The sequence below is a fragment of the Rhynchophorus ferrugineus genome, unplaced genomic scaffold, assembly GCF_030347505.1.
Source record: "Rhynchophorus ferrugineus isolate W39M unplaced genomic scaffold, kcgeb_rfMv2 rfM4, whole genome shotgun sequence".
Taxonomy (NCBI): Eukaryota; Metazoa; Arthropoda; class Insecta; order Coleoptera; family Curculionidae; genus Rhynchophorus; species Rhynchophorus ferrugineus.
The window spans coordinates 23069909-23090706 of NW_027472583.1; the positions used below are offsets into that span (position 1 = coordinate 23069909).

The following is a 20798-nucleotide window of genomic DNA, read 5'->3' on the forward strand; positions in this document are numbered from 1 at the left end:
TCATAAGGGATAAATATAAGAAAATAAAACAAAACTATATCTTACAAATAGATGAGGTTTATTTGAAAATATCCAAATAAACATGTACAATAACCTATAAAATTAACGGTAAGATTTTTGGTAGCGAGCCCGGGCTCCTGGACCGCCGAATTTCTTAGGTTCACAACGGCGTGGATCTGCTACCAACAGAGTACGATCATATTGGATGAGGATGTCCTTAAGTTCCTTTTTAGACGCTTCATCAACATCTATAGATACAATGTTTAGTATATTTAGATGTAAAATAATTTAAAGTAAACTTACATTTTTGATAATAAGCCACTAAAGCTTTTGAAATGGCTTGTCTAATAGCGTAAATTTGGGATACATGACCACCACCATTTACACGAACTCTGATGTCAACGGCAGAAAATTTATCCTAAAAATATTAAGAACCATTATACATACTCATTAAACAGACAATTTGTTATAAAACTATTAATATTCATACCTTAATATTAAAAATTTCATATTAGTAATCAAACATACCTTTCCTAAAAGTAGAATAGGTTCTTGAAGCTTATCTTGGAGCATCTTAGGCTCCACTTGGTTTAAGGGACGTCCATTTACTCGGAGAACACCACGGCCTCTTTTGCAATAAGCCACAGCCGTAGCTGATTTCTAAAATATTAATTACACATATAACTTAACATGAAGAGTGACATGGTATGCTACCACGTTGTATTGAAGGTTATAAACATTAAAAACTTACTTTTCTGCCAAAAACTTGGACAGCGTGGATTGGTTCTCTTTTTGGCTAAAATAATTAGATCTACGTTAGTATACATATCATCATCAAATACCAAAATAAAGTTATTTTTAAAGAAAATAATCGGTTATAGCTACCTTTGGTGTAGTCATTTTCATACACTTGACGAGAAAGAACGGATGTTAGAATTGACACCAACTATGTAAAGACATCACGAAACTTCAAATAAGACAGAACGTGATTGGTTGCAAATAAGCATGCGTATTCAATTAAATTTGACATTCTATATTAACTGTCACGTGATATGGGTAGCTATTGGTGCTGGGCATAATCGAAATCGAATTAAGGAAAACTGTAAATAATTAAAAAAAAGTAATTGTGCAAACGTGACGAAGTCACACAATCACATAAATACAATATTAAGAAGGGTAAATTTAAAATAACCTAAAGCTAAATTTAAGTTAATATAAAATGATGCACTGTAATGGAAATATTTATAGTGTATGGACACAACAGACATTGTTCTGTCAGAACATTGAAATTTTGAACATATTTGTTTAGTTAGAATATATATATGAATTACCAGGTAATTTTACGAATGCCCACAAAATAAATTTCATCAAAAGCGATTCGACCGTTCAGGGGGAGTTTAGTGACATACACGTGGACAATAGAATTATATAATAATTTAAATATATATGTATATTATAAACGGCCGAAAATATAATATCGATTATTGACACAACTATTTTTACCAAAAGTTAAAATACTTGTCCGCATGAACACGCACGCCCTGCTCGAGCCAATCATGCTTCACTTTCTGTAGAGTTTCCTGACTTCTAAAACATTTACTAATATCAATGTAGTGTCTTAAATGTTTTAATACTACAAATTTGAGTTATATCTATATGTGTATATATATATATATATATATATATATATATATATATATATATATATATATATATATATATATATATATTATTTATAATTTGTCTCTTTGTAAAATATTTTATTTGATTCATATATATGCAACCACCAAAATATTTGCTATCATATTTAGTTGCATAATAATAATAATAATTGCTTTTTTAAATAAATTAGTATATATTTGAGTTATACAAAATAATTAATACGTATTTATATATAATTCAGAAAAACAATTTTTGAAATTAATTTTATTGAATTGGGCATACATGCATACAACATACATTTTATAAAGGGGTGACTATATAATACTCCTTTAATTCTAAACAAATCACAGCCAATGGAAATTATGTATTCCAATCCCCTTCCAACGTAAAAAAACCCATGCGTAAACTTTGCGTTAGAATTAATTCAATTAAAATTTTGTTATTGATGTAGTTAATGCAATAAATTGATGAACCGGCAAAAATGCAACAAGTTATACTTTATTTTTATTAATTGTGCTGTAATAAACTAAATTTTCTCCGGGTAAAGTGCCGCAAGTAATACTTTTGATAGGATTTTATATAATATGTAAGTAAATAATACTTATTATTTAGAATTATATATTTAATGTTCCTATTATATAGTTTTATAATTTTTAAAATATACTTTTTTTAATCAATTTAATTTTTTACTCATGTTTAAAAATGATATACCTGTTATATAAGTAGTATTATAAAATATATTATAATTATCTTTTATACTAATTAATGTTATTATTCTAATCCTATGGTTATGATTTATTTATTATTATGTGATTTAAGGTGGATATAAAACAATGTGTCATCTTTAGTTCCAAATAACTTCGACACTATTCGTAAGAGACAGTAGTAATTATCTTAAAACTTTCGGTTTCTTGTAAATCCGATGACACATGCAGATGAATAATAAGAAGATTTATAATGGTCTAATGATTTTACCTCGCGTAGAGTTCTGAATGAATAAATCGTGATTTTAGAACAGGTTTTATGAGATATAACTGCCCGAAGAGAAGTAAAAAATCATAATTTCTTGGAAATGGTATAGTATTGGGTGTAGTGATTTCGAATACATTCATTCATATATTTGGCATATTTTATAGTAAACGAGTTATCTTTAATGTTGACGGTATTAACTTTAGATATACTTAATAAAAAATCTATTCCAGTTTTATGATTATTAATTATATTAATAATATTTTTATCAATATAATGATATTGCTAGAATAATTAGCAGTAAGAACAATCTAGTTAACTTCAAGCTAATGGCAATGAAATGTGAACAATGGGTGCTTATACTTTACGTTTAATTTCTCATATCAACTAATTCGTAATGCTAGTTTATAATTTACAGAGTATCGTAGTTATATATCATTTATGTATAAAAATAGATGCTTTTAGTAGCTGATTATGATTTTGTTGTATAGAACTGTTTTTTTTTATTTCAGTAGTCTGATTTTGTGATAATGGAAGTTTTATATCGTCAGCATTGTTTGCTTATGAAAAAAGCACATTTAATTCAGTCAGACTGTTGCGGGTCCCTTGCATTTAAAGCGCAAACCTTGAAATTTATTTTGAATCTAATATTTTCTGTTTAGTTGCGTTTCATATGTATCGAATTTCATTCTCGAAGGACAATGGATTAGATAACAAGTTCTGTTTGTTCAGCTTTTTATATATCGAAGTTCAGTAACGTTAATATTTTCTACTAATACTATAACTTATAACTATTAAATTCAACTAATGCCATTTAAATTTTGTTTCTATTTATACTACATAATTTCAATTTGGTGCATTGAAAAAGAACCATGTCGTGCAAGTGCTTGGATATAGCTGTTTGACTTTCTATTTGAATCAGAGTTGGGAATTTTCCTCCAAATTTTCGTTAAAATGTTAGAAAAATTATAAATATCACCAAAACTTTTCAGTAATATTTTAGGACGAAACAAAAAATCAAATGAAAAGAAGCATCTTTTTATATGTAGTTTGCCGACTTGGTTGTCGCAGTTGTAAAATCGACTGCTGGTTCATGGTCGTAAATTTGTGTTTGTTTGACATTTGTGACTATCGGTAGGCAAGAGGGAAAAGTCGAATAAGGAAAATGATCCTAATCACGCCAGTTACCAGGCTGGATAATATTGGATGTCCTCTGGGATGATATCCAAGTTGGTCACTCGTCAGTCGGTAGGTTTGATGCTGAGGACCGTGGTTCGGAGTCCACGTTAAGCAGTAGATTCAGTCTAGATAAACCCTAGTTGGTAAAAAGGAGACTTGTGAAAATGGCTTGACTTGGGAGAAAAATCTTTCATGTATACCCTTGGAGTCCTGTATGATGAAAAGATTTAACTTTACAATTGATCTATTATTATAAAATGTTTGATAGAATTCCAATATCGGTCTAGATTTACCCTGGAGGGGAGTATTTAAATCCTATATATTGAACGACGCCAAGAGACAGGAGTATAAACATGTGTCGATATATTCACAAAAAAATTATTGCTTGGTGAGAATTTTAGGTTTTGAGGGTGGTCTGACATGCACATTAAAATGCATTGATTTTGCCACGTTGCCAGTTCTTGTTATTTATATGCACATTTCAAGAATGTGATATCTATAGAATATTATTTCTTGGATTCATAAAATAACCATTATTTTAATCCCTTTAAATTTGAGTTCAAATTTTGCTAAGTTTATTGGTACATGTGTCATCTTATATTACATATTTAAAATAATACCAATAAATTCTTATAAAATATTATTTTTATAACTTTTATTATAGGAAAAGAGAGTAAATCCAAGATGTGTCATAACAGATATAGTCTATGTTTACCCATTATAACAATTATATTACAGAATAATATTAGAACATTGATTGAACCTTGATATAATATTATAAAATCTGATGCGACTCTAGATGTTTTACAGTTTTTACCAACATAGTTACCCGTATATCGGTATATCATATATTATATTTCCACGTTTTAAAATCCTCAATTGAGTTAAATTTCAATACATTCTTCAGGATGTGAGATTTACTACTCTGTTACAGTCTAATATATGTAAATTTGATGTTTTTCAAATAATTTTAAACTATTTTAGGGTAAATTAGATGGTTCGGTGAATGGAGGTAAAACGAAATGAAACAGTGGTGTTTACATTATGTGACCGTTATTTATTGGCTATATAAAAAATGTGAAAAATACAAATGATAAAACGGATGGCAGCGGTATTACTTGGTGACGAGGCTTGGGCAGTCGATGGTGGCACGTCTAAATCAAACGATGGTCGAGTACTGAATGAATGGAAATACCCTTCAACAACATCCCAGATAAACGTCTCGGGGTTGCCAGCTATTCGTTATCGGGTTCTAGTTGGCGCTGCTGGCACCCCGCCCTTATTCAACATCTGGGATTAGATTTCTGGGTATTTTGTAGACACTTATTCCACGATGTAAAATTCGACATGCTTCAAGGTCACTACACTATTATAGAAAACTAAAATCTGATTAGTACAAGAACAAATAACAATATAATGTTTACTTTTATATGTAAAAGAGATATGTTAAACAAATGAATAAAAATATTACAAACGATATATCTGAAACTTCTTAATCTTACTTATAACATGAAAAAATACTTAATGAACTCGAATAATCTGACAGTATATGTGAACAACGATAAACTGTGAATAACATACAATACGGAAAATACGGAAAATGAAGAATAAAAATAAAAGCTTTAGATGCGATATAAACAGGCTAGTGTAGTATGTAGTGTAGATACTCAGCTCTGCTGATTAGATTGCACCTTTCCAACACTAACAGTAAGATGTATCAGTTGGGGGGTTTAGTGGGTAGTCCAATTCGCTTATTCCTGCGGGTCTTCCCGACCAGGTATCCGTAACAGGATTCCCCTAGCTTACCCGGTTCCAGGCCAAAAAAAAACAAAAACCTTTCCATCGTTTGTGAATGGCATCATCGCAAAATGCCGAAGTTTATTGAATGCCGACTATGGCTCCTTCAGAATAACCACTACTTAAAAATGATCGATATGCTAATATCGACATTGCCTTACTTCAACCCACTTTTCTCCACAACCCACAAAAATCCTACGTTTTTAGTATCGATATTTCAATTCGCTCACAAAAGTTCGATATTCTCATTCGGAAAATATCGACCATAAATACATATCGATATTTTTTCGCCATCCCTAGCCACTAGGCGCGAACGATATGTGATTCCATGAAAATGGCATGTCACAGGGCGAACGTAAATATAGACATTCTGTACTACACGGAGGTAACGCGAACGAATCTACAAAATTGTAACATTTGGTACGTCCAGACAATCTCTTGGGAGGATTTTTGAAGTCGTGGATCACTCAATCAATACAAATTGAATCGGATACCCTTACCAACAATTAACCAACAGCTGGTTTCATTTTGTTTAGCATCAATTTGCCCTTGATGGAAAGCGTTATAGATACTTTAAGCTTTATGCTTTAAAATAATTAACACAGATGAGAAAAGGTTTACAAATAAGAAAACCAGTATAAGAACTATACAAATAGTTTACAAAAGAAAGAGGTAACCCAGATCTTAAGTGATTCTTGATAAAACCCATCTTGTGCTATAATTTATCGGTTTAATTATGGCAATTTGGCGGATAAACAGTTTAACTCGACTGGATTTATTTCCAACAGCAATTTTTTTAACGATACTTTTAATCGTCATTGAGAGATCCATTTCTTGCACCAATTCGTGCATAGCTAACGGGATTACTTTCATATATCTGATTATTTGTAAGGTTGTTTAACTCGCAAAATGTTAACTTATTAAATAATAAGTTCTAATTTTTAAAAAATATATTAATATAATTTTTCATAAACTGGACCTATAGTCTATTTAAAATATTAGTGAATTTACGTCATCAAGATGTCGAATGGATTGGCTATCCTAATTTTAAATTATTCATTAAATACATTATTCTCTTTCTCACTTTATTCTAGTTAAAAAGAGGTACAATGCTATCTGGCGATAACCGAATGAGCGTACAAAATTCGCCTGGTTGTCAAACGTCTACAAAATTCTTCAAAACATTAATGATAGTAATTATGGTGCCTGTTATAAACTAGCAAACATTGTTTTGGCGATTTGCATGTTTTGATGGATTTCAAATCTCTGCTTATTAATACTCTAATTTAAATGGTCGAAACCATTAGTCAGGGTCGGAAACAGATAGCGTTTCTAATCATTTTTTTCGAACACTGATGAGATAATATAAGTATTTGATGTACTATAATGTTAGAATAAATCATATTTGATAACATTATTTTTGTTTCATGATTTTATTTAGGATATAACTTTGATATATGTCAAGGCCAAAACGAGCTAAGTTTATGTGGCAACATTGTGAGGTTTTGACGTCATAAATTTAGATGACGTGAATTCACTGTTTAATTGATCGGAATATATATGTATTATATCGTGTAATTAATAGGGCACTATTAATAACTAAGACGGTATATAGTGCTTGTATGTATTTTGATTTTGATTTTGATTGACATTTGTATTTGTATTTTTGACATTCATTAATTTTGTTGTTTGATTAACCTACGTTAATTTACTGAATTTTTGTTGATGTTCATAAATAATGTAAGGCTGTGGTTCCCATCAAATGGAAAATATTATAAGATGTTTTTACTTTACCTAATATTTGCAATACATATCGGGTACTGTAAGTGCTGCCAAATTATGATGAGAGAAGTTGTACGAAAATACATTTCTATAAAAAATGTATTTCTATTTGTTTTGATTTTTATATAAAATTATTCAGAATTTTTTTATACGCTATATTAACTACAACAGTTCAAAACAAATAACGTTTTACAAAATAATTTAAAACACTAATTGATGTATCCCATGAAATTTCAACTATTTACTGAATGTTGTTTAAAAAATCGTGATCGAACTAACCGCAGAAAACAGCGGAATCACCTAGGTGGCCTTGAAAAGTTATGATTCATTGATTTATTCACTTGTTCTGTGATGCATTAGGTTTATAATTTTAAGTAGCAGGAAACAGTTTTCGTCAGTTAATCTTTTTTTACAAGGGGTTGATTAGAATTACCATATGTGTAAAAACTTTAATTAATTTTTTTTTACTTTAATGTTTTTTAACTGTTATTATAATCAGAAATTATGTTTAGATAATGAAAATTAAATACAGCAGACTCTTATTAATGGCGAAACATTAATCAATAATTAAAGCAAAATTAATACACAGATGATATTGGTGTTTGGCGTAAAAATAAGTCACTATAAAAAACTTTATCGGTAAGTAGAGTAATTAAGGTTAATTATATATATTATATATTATATATATCGCCCTACGTAAAGAAGCAATAGAATTATTGTAACTGTAGTAGTAACGAGAATACTGGCCTCAGATATCATTTTAGTTGAGATTTTTAAAATAAATTAAATTTAAATTAATTGTTTTACATCGACCTAATTCAATCACCTTGCTTTGGCAAGGTCATCAGAAAAAAAACTAACAATAACATTATTGGAGTTAAATTATCAATAAAGACGAATAGATTAAGTTCTAAATAGATACAGTTGCAATGTGGTGTGGTTTTTCCTTGCTTATTTTCCTCCTAATTTACAGGGTGCCTCGGCTATAATTAAATCTAAATTTACGGAGAAACGTGACTTATTACTAAATAATTTACTTAAGTGGTTTTTATGTATCTAAGGTTATTTGCGCGTGATCAATGATGATTTTGATTTGATTGAATTGAAGTTCAGTGATTAATAATTGGGGGGATTGGTCAACGAAGACTTGTATCAAATTCTTCAAATATTATCTGAATCATTGGTTTTGGAGTTGATTTGTCATCCGTAAATAAGTGTCTAAAACCCTCAGTAATGATAGTCAATGTATGAAATCTGCTTTTTAACGAGTTGAAATTCATTGTTTAAATGACAAAAAGGAAGAACCCCTTCCTGAATCAAATTATCATGAGTAAATCAAAATTAATATGTTACTATAGTTAAAATTGGAAATCCAATCTGTGTTTTTGATGGGGTTAAAAATCACTACGCATTTCTAAAACCAAATAAAGCCAAAACTATACAGCACACTCAGGATGTCCAAACCAAATAGTCAGTAGTCGGAGATGCTATACGGTGGATGGAAAAGCAATTTAAAGCGCAATTCATTTATTTTGTAGACCATTGTTTCCATCGACAGTGCATTGTTTTCAAAATAACAAAAGTTATTTCTGTTATCTATTGCAACTTTTGGAATAAAGGTCAGATTGTTTGAAGGTTAGGACTAATAAATTAGGTTTAGCAATTTTAGAATGTGGCGGCGTCTATATATTAAGTCTGAAACTTATTGAATAATGTATTAGCACATAGCATTGGCACTATTTATTGTAAAGAACATTTTTTAACGTTAAGAGGTAACTTTAATTTACATCGACTCTACTCACCGAAACCTTGCTAATAGTCGATAACACTAATTAATAAAAGTTGCAATATTGCAATCAATAGCATCTTTTTTCTGAAGTAAATTAAATATAAACACAATGATTTAATGGTTTACTATTACAAAACTAATAGCAATTTTTTTGCTATTTAAATGTGATCCAAATTTGTTTTAATTGATAGAAAACAAGATAAGTTTTGTTATCATGATCTCATCTTCTTAACCTTAATATCTAATTAGTCTTAATATATAATTTTAGTATTTGTGAATAAATTTCTGTATTATCGTGTATATTTAATTTTTTAGTTTTCATTTTCCGTTTTTAATTTACTACTTTTAATCATTTACTTAATTTACTATAGTAGATAATTAGATAATATATAAGCCCTTTTCATAAATCACATTTAATAATACACTATTATAATAATTTCTATTTAAAATCTTCAGTACAAATAATTTTACCGGCTGATCTAGTTTTGTTTTGTATCATGACACATGTGAAAGTTGTTTAATGAAAATGCACATCTTTAACAGCTGCGAATCTCAATACGGGTGAATACGGGAGCATATGGGTTAAAATAAGGGTGGCGACCATAGTCGTCCCCGTACGTTTTAAAATCACAAAAAATAACCAGTATGATTAACGGTTTTTAATTACATTATTGATCGTGTAAATATAATTAATTGTTATGCATTTTGACGTCCAGTTCGGCTATTTTAGTAATGAGATAAGTCCTAAGATATAAGGTCGTGTCGCAATTTCGATTTTTATTAGAATGGGAGAATAACTGGCGGTGTGTTTTTTCTATTTTTCTATACTTCACTACAGAATTACACTATGGTTAGATTTTGTTGAGTTTGCGTCTTAGTGTTACCTAGCTCTTGGGTGTTGATTTCTTAAGTTTTTTAGCAGCAACTTATTATCTATCGATGAAATCCTTCCTATTAATAAATACATTTCGATTTCCTTCCTATTAATAAATACATTTCGATTTTATCGTGCTCCAAATCTAATGGAATATTTAGGGGATATTTTAGTCTGTAGGCCTGAATTATTTTATTAATACATATTAGGTATTTTTTTCAAATGAAATAAAAATAAACAATATTTTTACTATCCATTTCTATACTAAATATTTGTAAATGTTTAAAGAATACATAAAATGCGATAAAATAAGATATTATTAATGTTTATTGGTATATAAACAGTGCGATTGTATGTATACTCAATACTCATGATTTACTCTCACTAATTTCTGTCTGCTATTTATATTGCTACATGCGAGTTCCAACATAATTATAAATATAACAGTGTTATCAGCAAATACAACCATAGTGGCCTTTCCATTTGTGATATATTACAAATGTACATTAGGTATGAATTTTTCTCAATACATTGACTTGTAATACTACTGCTTCGGTGTCTTCTCTTTAAAACTTTATCTTTTTTTTTGTTATTTAAATTTTGAAAAATCCTCTTAATCCTTAACGGGTTCAGATTTGAATATATGAACAAAGATTAGACTGCTCCCCTAACTCTTCGTTGCATTCTAATGGTTATCAGTCTCATATGGCCTATACATTAGTTTCAAAGGATTTTTTTTGATTTGAAGTTTTAGTGCAAAAAATCGGTACAATATATTTTATTCAAAGTATTGTTCATCAATAGCTTCTACTTTTTCAAATTTTTCAGAATTTACGGCTTCCATCTCGAAAGAACTATGTATAGTTTGGGCCACCAATCGACTCATTTTTTGATATAATAATAAGAAATAAAGTGTTAATTAGATAGGGCATGACTAATATGACAGAACAAATACAAGTAGTAATCAGAAGTAGTAAGGTCTGGAGAATACGGCGGGAGGGGTAGTACTTCCCATTTTAATGTTTCCAAGTATATTTTCGCCGGTTTTGCAACATGTGGTCGAGCGTTGTCATGTTGAAGAATATCATTGTTGTGTCTTTGCTTGTTTTTCGCCCAATGCTAGTTTCAAATGCAGCAATAGTAGCTGATAGCGGATAGTTATTAACGGTTTCATCGAGTAATGCGTTCAAACCAGAATGTCCTGAATAATTATGGTCAAAAGCATGGCTGTTATAAGCTTCACACAGCATTCGGTGGTACTATTTTCTCCAAATTGATTCAAAAAAGTAAAACTTCTTGTTAATTCGATTTGCTTGGCAAAAATGTAGATATTTTCAACGTACAGAAAAATGTTTTTGTTGAAAAGTTAAGTCTGTCAGTCCTTGATGGTTGATTTTCCTGGGACAGTGTCCGGAAACTCGGCATCAAGCCAAATTTTTGCTTCAACTGTATTTTTTCCCTTCAAAAAACAATATTTTTTCAACACGCGAAATTCCTTTTTATCCATTTTTTTGACAATAATTAAAGTTGCTTCACTCAAAATACTATAATGCACAAACTAATGATCCGACAGCTGTCAAATTTATACACGCATCTTTTGGGGGTTAGCTTCAATATGAAGTTGGTTACAAATGTACTCGATGCGATTAAATATACAGTGACACCATGTGTTGTATACCAATTAAAATTAATAGGCCTGTTAGTTTGAGTATATATATTTTAATACTTTGAAATCAGTTTTAACCTGTATTCTTTTATTTATGACATCTTAAAAACAGGACAAATGGTCAGTTCAAACGTATCATTTTACATAACAATAATCTCAGGCTAAAACTACGCCACTGTAGATCCGTTAAGGTTGGTGCTTTACCATACATCGGCTCGTGTGCCCTTCTGTCCACGCGCGCACACCTGGTAGGCGCTCGACCCTAAAATCTACCAAAATCCCCAATAAAAGCGAAAATATTATTATTTGCCTCGTATCGTTAAACGTGATTTTTGAGGTTTGTTCCAACCGTCAGTCCGAAAACACGGAAATAATCTCATGATAAAAATGGTAAATGTTAATGACCTTTCCGTTCATTCCTGTTTAACATTATCATCGGTGCCGTAAAAATCTTATATTTTTATTAAGTTAATCTATTAAATAAGTTATTTAAATATGGAAGGACTTTAAATCAATGCTAGGGTTTTTGTTTGTAAATCTATGGTTCTAAGGTGAACTTTATTTATATCTGAAGTATTATTCATCTCTAGCCATTATAGTCTATTTGAAGTTTTTTTGTACACATGTCATCAACATGTTTAAAGTATTGTCTGCCGCAATTTGTAAATTCGTTTTAGAATCGGACAATATTTTCGCTCTCATTTTATTCTAGTTAAAAAGAGAGACAATGCTGTCTGATTAGTTCAAAGACGTAAACAAACGAGCCTGTTAGAGTCGTCCGGTTGTCAAACGTATGCAAAATTCTTGAAAGCAATAGTGATAATACGTTATAACTCTAACCTATAAATTATTGTGGCTGTAAAATTAACTGTAGTTTTTAGATGTACTATAATGTTAAAATAAATTATATTTGATAACATTTTTGTTCAATTATTTTTCTATATTAGAATTTTATTGTATGTCAACGCCAAACTGAACTAAAACCCAACATTGCAACATTGCGACGTTTTGATGTCACAAAATTAGATTAAAAAAAATATAGAAATAACTTCGAACGGACTATATGTAGAAATTCATGTCGGATAAACAATAATTTTTTGATCCTATCCAGAAAGCGCAATAGCTCATTTTGGAGTAACTTGTGTTTCAATGGTGCTCAGAGTACGCGACAGCGCAACAGTGACACACTAGCATTATAAGGTAGTAACATTTACCAATAGATACAATATTTTCCTGAAGTGTATGATGATATAAATCCTAAAAGTAACAAGGGTTTTTCTTAAAACTATTTCTTCCGGATATGTTTGCGTGTTTATAATTATGTATTTTATAACTAAATGTGCTACAAATAGGTCAGTGAAACTGAACTAAACAATTGGAAGAAGGAGAGTTCATTTATAAATATCTTGGCTTATTATAAATATATTATTATGAACTTATGAAATATAATTAACAAGCTCATTTACATACATTTATATAATATAATACATTAATATACAAGATAATATAACTTTCGCCAAATGCAATATAATACAGCATTTCTACTACTTCTTCATTTTTTGGTTAATGAGGATCAGAAGTTTCCTTGGTGGGATATCATGAATTTTTTTGAAAGATGATAGAGGGTTACTGAAGAAAATTATGTACCTACTTAAAGCTAATATTATTAATTATCATTAAAAATTATCTTTGAAATGGAATAATTTGGGATCTGTTTTGGCTTTAAAAATATAGAAAAAAGTATTATGAGCCTACATGAGTTACACTCACTTTTCATTACAACTTTTACTAAAAAAAAATGATTAGCTTTTAGATCGCAGGATTAAGGATGGTTAGTTCTGGTATTCATATAAATTATAAAAAGACAGGAATTGTTCACTAACGTGTTAATAAACTATGTGATAAGAATATAACACAGTTTGGTTACAAAAAAGAGCCGATGATTAAAACTGATGACAATATTTTCAGTTTTTATTAGAGTATTTACAGTCAGTTTCTTGACAGTGTTTCATATAGGTTTTTAACATAATATTAATTTTTTTCCACTCATATTTGAGCCCGTGATAACTTACCCCAATAATTTTCAATAATATACAAACCAGCGATTTTAATATTATGTGCTGAAAAATGTGTGTTCTATATTTGACTGATTTTTCCAGAAATCAATTTTATCAATACCTATATCCATCAGCCTATATATTCTCTTTGTCCGAAAATGTTACATGACGACACTTTTTTCCTTGAGATATGTTCTTCAGCAAGTTATAAGCATTCTTTCTTATGTTTTTTACTTAAAGGTGGTTTCCGTAATTCTTCATAAAAATCTAGTATCATGCTGAAAATGTTGAATGTTCCTTACATTTATTTTTACGGAATTTCAAAAGCGATTTCGTTCGCTGTTAACATAGAATTTGAAGCTACTCGTAAAATTGCTCGTCTATCTCTATCATTTTTGACACAAAATTTTTGTTTGTTTGGAATAAGTTGAAATGTCAAACATGTCATATCTTGACATACGTATGGCATACACAAAAGAACTAACACGTCTTAATCATTTGTTGGACAATTTCATACTGCATGTGTGCCATAGATTTTCTGTGTCTATAGTGTAGAATCTAGAATCCACATATTTAGTTATATTAAGAGTTGTAATTAAAAATTTATAGCGTGCTAAAGTTTTGTCGTAGAGTGTAGAAAACCTCTCAAAGTAGCACAATTCGCAATGACAATTGATAAGAAACATGTTCGTCACTGCATTTTGTACTACGAATTCTAACAAGGGAAAATAGTTTTGTTATGTCTTATGATACTTGATACTTAAACATTTTAAATTGATACAGGTCATTTCGTCATTCTTCATGACCAGTCACTCCTTGGGTAACTGGTCATGTTATCTAGGTAGCTGTTTAAACGTTTGCACAAAATGAGAATAATCTATACATTTGGAAGATGGGTCCTACTTTTTTTTGAGGGGTACAAAAAGTTTTTAAAGCCAAAGCGTGGGACTTCTCCTGTAACCCACCAACCAACTTTTAGATTTTTTAAAGATGGATCCTGCTTAGGCTGACTGAACATCACTTAGGTCAATATATGGACATGTAAACTTCACTGATTTCAATCTGTTATGGTATGTGAATTATAATACCAAACGGAAAAACTCGTGGATAGGTCTCTATCAACTCAGTATATGTATATTCTCTCGGGTATTTGACGGGGCATGAAAGTTATTCTTTATCATGATCTCCTGAAAATTGGTCAATTGTTGATCGGGCAATGCTCATTCTTGGTGAAGATTTTGTTCAGAAAAGATGACTAGTTGACAGTTTGGTAAACACTGCTGCATAAGTACTGTAGAGGATTTACTTGAACATAGTGTAGCGATCTTGTACGATACAAAATACCCAGAAATATAATGCCAGATGTTGAACACGGGCGGGATGCCAGCAGCGCCAACTAGAACACGATAACGAATAGCTGGTGGCAACCTCGAGACGCTTATCTGGGTTGTTATTGAAGGGTATTTCGATCAATTCAGTATTCGACTATCGTTTGGTTTAAACGTGCCACCATCGAATGCCCAAGCGTCGTCAACAGGTAACTCCGCTGCCATCCGTTTTATCATTTGTATTTTTCACATTTTTTTATATAGCCAATAAATAAATGTCGGTATCATAATGTAAACACCACTGTTTCATTTCGTTTTACCTCCATTCATTGAGCCACATCATTTACCCCATCATAGAAAGCAAAATTCTCTCATATGTGGATCTTTAACAAGACTTGGATTATCATTTGTTCCGATCTCGTCTTATGGATGTAAAATAATTGAAAATCATGGAAGATATAAATTCTAAACAATAATGGACAATACTTCTATGATTAAATTCGTTGTTTTCTATTGTTCATATCAGTTTGTTAAAAATCTATAAAAATTAACACTTAACGTTTTGATATAAAAAATAATAATTCTACGGTATTATTATCGTGTTCGAGTTTAAATAGACAGATGGTCTATAGATAAACTAGTGATAATTGGTAGTACTCTTTTTAACTAACAGCGAAATAGGTACGGGTTAAATACTGACCATTGGTTCCACGGCGTATATTAAAAGCTTTCATTTCCTTTGTCCTATAAACGGCGATTCTATGTCGTCGAATGTACCGTAGCTTCTTTGTGTATGTGTTTTATGCATACGGAATACAAAAATGTATTCATAAACTGTACATAATCGAGCGTAACGATCCGCGGACCTTTCCACATCCAACATCAAATACAGATAACTGAATAAATAGTTGTGATATTTATGAATTCGGACTGAACAACGTAGTATTTTGTTGGTTTTATAACGGTAGATCAAGAAAACTACTAAAAATACGTTGCGATTAAAACTGCAATATTTTGCTGAACTTGCACGCTACATAGTATTCTTTGTGAATATATTCAGTTTTTATGAAATTTATGGTCACATCTGTTTTAAAAAAATGATCTTTCGTCATAATAAATTGTTGCAGATATTTTACTATATCAACAGAAGCTACGCTACTCTTGAGTTAGGTGACTTTTCTATTATGTTGATTAATAATATTGAAGGTGTGTTAGGTTCTTGTATACTGTGATCATTTTTTCACTTTAAAGAGGCATCGATTGAGAAAAAATATTACAATATGTATTAATCAAAATATGTTCCATCGTTTTCTATAATGTTTTTCCATCTTTCTGAAAAGATGGAGATGCCATGTAGAAGGCTGTTGGTTCAATACTAATCCATTTTTGAACGTCATCAACATTTCCAAACTGTATGCCAACCAAGACATGCCTCATCGATGTGAACAAATTAAAGTTTTCTGGTAACTACGTTAGAGGCGGATAGAACTTCCCATTCGAGCTATTTGAGCTGTATATTTTTCAAAATTGTTGCAACTTGTGGCCGACGGACAATATGCTATAATGAACTCTTCGTTTTTGCCTGGTAAACAATAAAATTGCGATGTTGAAATGATTAGATGTAACTTTTTCAGTAAATTTGTGCGATCCAGCAGACCACCCATTTGACAGCCTTAACCAACGCCATAAGCTCGGAGCTATCCTCTAAATGCATCTGGGTCGGCTTATCCGAAGACCCAACAGCTCTCATCAAGTCTAAATCAACGCTGCAACTATTCCATGACTGGATAGGGTCATGTATCTAGGTCTTCTCTTCGATCAGCGCTTCTTCGTCCGGGGGTAGCGAATGTGTTCCCAATCTCCATCAGATGCTTATTTTACAAGATGTTAATAAGTTCCATTTTCTTCTAAGTAATTATTAATCCTCCATTGTTTGTTTGAAATAATCAAATTCATAGAGAAACTGGTACTCCAAAAATCAAGCGCTTCATGTCACAGTTCTTCAGTACACTTCAGAGAATATTTTCATTCGCGAGCTGGTCGATATGTTCGACATTTAGCTTTTGTTATCGCTAAACTACCTGTCTCTCCATGCTGTAACGAACTTTTTACGTCGTTGCAGCTCTTTCTTTTGCTTCACACGACACTACCTCCTCGTGTTACAGTTAATTTATTTTCAAGATTCGTTTAGTGCCTTAGAAATCCCAGAGGCATTCGCATCTAACCTGGTCAAACTCATCACTCTATTGCGAGTTTTCATGGTCTGGTATGAGTTAGGCATTCCATCGTCTGGTATCAGGCCAGAATAAAAAATAAACTCTTTTTGGGGATTTCCTGTCGCATGTTGCGGACCTAGTTAACTGCTATTGTTAAACCGTGTGAACATTCTTTAACAGTTTGGGAGCTGTGGTTTCTTCCAAAAGGTCTTGAAATTCGTTGTCTTCGAACTTTTTGGCCCTCCAGGCCTTTTTTGCTATTAACATCTTTCAAATCTTTCAAATATTACCAATGATACAGATCTGAGTAATGCAGTTTTCAATGATTTTAATCCATTCACTAGCTTGGATCACTAGAGATAGCTTGGATTATGTTGAACTTATGAGCATCGATATATTTTTAGCGGTTTTTTTCTGCACCTTTTCACAGACACTAGCGATGTTCTTGACCGATGTGACGTTTATCTTTTCCCAAGCGCTAACTTTGAAGAACCACACTAACACTAATTTTAGACGTGTTACTTAATACTGTAATTTGGTATTTGGACTGAACAGTAAACAATAGGTTACCCACATACGAATACAGGAGCAAAGATATTCGATGCAATATAGCGCACATTTTTCTTTTTCATCATAGTAATAGTTCAATAAATAGTAAATAGACTAAAATGTTTTTAAAGCAATTTATTATTTCGAGGTTGGAAGCTTAGAACTTGGTTTAAGATTACTGCAGACCACTAGACGTTCTATTTATATACAGTAATCCTGCTGTGAGTGTTTTCCGTAACGAATTAATGCTGGAAGGACCACTTGATCTCTTTGGAAATAAAACGTGCACTTTTACATTTCGAAAGGCACTTGTAAGATGATTTCGGAGATTAGTCGTCGTCGAAAACATCTATTTTAGCGTTCGAAGTATTTGACGTTACGTATTTAAATAAACTGATTTATATAGACAGGAAATGAGGCTGTTTTGAATGTAGAATAATGAGCGAGACATTAAATTGTTTATCGCTAAACAATGGCCAGTAATGACACGTTATGTAAGCAGATGATATTTTTTTATGTTTAGGACAATTTGTTTCAGCGTTGTCCATAACATTATATTACATTTTTGGATTGTCATTCTATAAAACATTTTTTAACTTGACACGCTTATTATCGCGAATATCCTTGGATAGAAAAACGAAAAGGAAGCAAACTAATTAATGCTTATCAGTGTTTTTTCTTTGTGCCAACAGTCATCCGTAATTAAGTGAATCATTTAAAAGTGATTGTCCTCGATTGGGTATTGCCCTGAATTCTTAATAATATTTTTACGCGAGTGATTTTCCTAAAAACATTTTTTAATAATGGTCATTTAATAAAACTTAATATATTAAATTTCGTGATCTAAATATTCGTGAATGATATGATGTACACGTTCAGTTGATATCATTCATTTAAAATCATTTTGTCGATGTGGATGTTTTTGTCGGTAACAACCTCTTTTGGGCGTCCGCTAAGCCAAGTTTTTGCTTCAACTGTATTTTTTCCCTTCAAAAAGCAATATTTTATCAACACGCGAAATTCCTTTTTATTATTTTTTTTTTCACAATAACAAATGTTGCTTCACTCAAAATGCTATAATTCACAAAGTAATGATCCGACAGCTGTCAAACTTATACACGCATCTTTTGAGGGTTAGGTCTAACTAAAAAACATGTGGGTTTAATTCTATGCGCCATCTATCTGTCAGGGCGGGGACTCTTCAATTGACCTGTTATAAACTATTTATAAACAATACAAAAATAATAATATAATTTTGTGATATACGCACAAAATTAAATTACGAACAAAACAAATCTAATTTGTTGCCCGGCATTGACTTCAAAGTGATCAATACTTAAGTGATTGGTAGTAGTTAAAATAATATTGTAAATAGAGAAATAGGTTTAGGTAGGTATTTAGCTAAATCGTGTGTATATAGTAGAATATAAAATACGTGTAGATAGGTTAAATACGGTTAAATAGCTTTTTTGGTTATTTCTATTTAGTTATTAGAACGATTATTATGTACATATTTTATTTTAAAACGTTTGTTTGTATTAAAATTATAAGTCCGTTCAATTATTTTGTTAAAAATATGTTATATTAAGTACATTTATAGAACGATGCATATTTGTTGGCAACATAGTAATGTATTTCTGAATTTGTGACAAATATCTAATTTTATAAATAAGTATTAAGTATTCTGATTATTTTTTTCACTTTAAAAGGTTTTTCAGTTTTATTAACAATGTGTACAATGTATAATTATTATTATTGTACAATATATAGTATATATGGCGATGTCAGGTTGAACGAATTATGTTGGTTTGGCAGCGATCTATTTCGCACTTGTTAGTGGTCGAAATCATGTGCTTGGTAGTCGTCAGTCATGGTACATCGATTTGAGCAAATGACAAGCACGCTGGGTGCTGCGAAAGAACTTCCGATTCTAACTATTGTAACAATCTATTCTAACAGTGTGTCCTTCACAACTCTTGTAATGGTATTGTCATGGAGGAGAATGATTTAGAATTTGTTCACAATTTCTCTCTTTTTTTAATAATACCTCATACAATTTGTTCACGTGAACTTGATAGACATCTGAAATAATAATTTCATTATTTTTAGCAGCTCATACACACTACATCTTGCTGATTTGACAACATGCACAGCAAGAGTGTATGGCTACGAATATTCCGCTTCGGTGTCGATGTGGATGGTTCTCCTGGACTAACTCATGACTTTTTGCGCTTAAGACTGCCTTAGATGTCCTAATCCACGTTTCATCGCCAGTCACAATACGCCACAGAAAACTTTCCTTTTTTGAACTTCAAGAAATGAAACTTCCGTATTGATATAGTTGGAATTGGTCTTTTAAGTAATTTACCATCGCTTATAAATATCTGAAAATGGGTAGGTTATCTTAAAATTCTGGGACAGTTTAAGCTGGGTGTCTGTCAAATAAGTCTTGCCAAACCAAAACCGGCATTTGTGATGTACCATTACCGAAGTAGGATATACCATAAGTTTTAAAATTTTTGGACCGGCTTCGACTGCAGATTTCTTCAAATCAGACAAAAATAATAATAATAATAATAATAATGTCGATAATGCAATTTTGAGCGTTTGATGATTAACATACATAGTATTACACTAAATAACACAATAATACTAAAAACAAAATCATTATTTTTGTGATTTAATTTTTTCATATCCAAATTGTTACTCGATATATGATATATTTATGTAATATAATATAGTTATGTAATATAATATAGTTATGTAATATAATATAGTTATGTAATATAATATAGTTATGTAATATAATATAGTTATGTAATATAATATAGTTATGTAATATAATATATAATAATATCAAATTCATGTCGCAATTTCAATTTTTGATAATTCCAAGCTGTTTTTTGGGTATATTAGTAATCAGGAAATGG

At 30.8% G+C, this 20798-nt stretch overlaps 2 protein-coding genes across 3 annotated transcripts in view; one reads left to right on the forward strand and one right to left on the reverse strand.

The window, feature by feature from the left end:
• Positions 1-37: 37 nt before the first annotated feature.
• On the reverse strand, positions 38-998 carry RpS16 (Ribosomal protein S16). Its single transcript, XM_076402863.1, has 5 exons — positions 886-998; positions 752-796; positions 529-660; positions 304-418; positions 38-248 (listed from the first exon to the last, which is right to left on the reverse strand). Exons 1-5 carry the CDS (start codon positions 904-906, stop codon positions 103-105), a joined length of 459 nt encoding a protein of 152 aa, XP_076258978.1. The 5' UTR covers positions 907-998; the 3' UTR covers positions 38-102.
• A 1035-nt stretch (positions 999-2033) lies between these two features.
• LOC143195567 (protein inscuteable homolog) overlaps positions 2034-20798 on the forward strand; it is a 64142-nt gene continuing 45377 nt past the window's right edge. Inside the window, exon 1 of one of the 2 annotated variants that reach the window (XM_076402836.1) lies at positions 2034-2248. The gene's annotated coding sequence lies outside the window, so the exon portion shown is untranslated. The remainder of the gene's footprint in view (positions 2249-20798) is intronic. The other variant, XM_076402837.1, reaches the window with a different exon arrangement.

What these genes read in the sequence shown, in the direction of transcription:
- RpS16 (XM_076402863.1), bottom strand. Translation starts at nt 906, where the DNA reads ATGAAAATGACTACACCAAAG. An exon ending in TCCAAGTTTTTGGCAGAAAA is followed by an intron (nt 661 to 751) that starts GTAAGTTTTTAA and finishes TTAATATTTTAG; the next exon opens with AAATCAGCTACGGCTGTGGC. An exon ending in CTATTCTACTTTTAGGAAAG is followed by an intron (nt 419 to 528) that starts GTATGTTTGATT and finishes TAATATTTTTAG; the next exon opens with GATAAATTTTCTGCCGTTGA.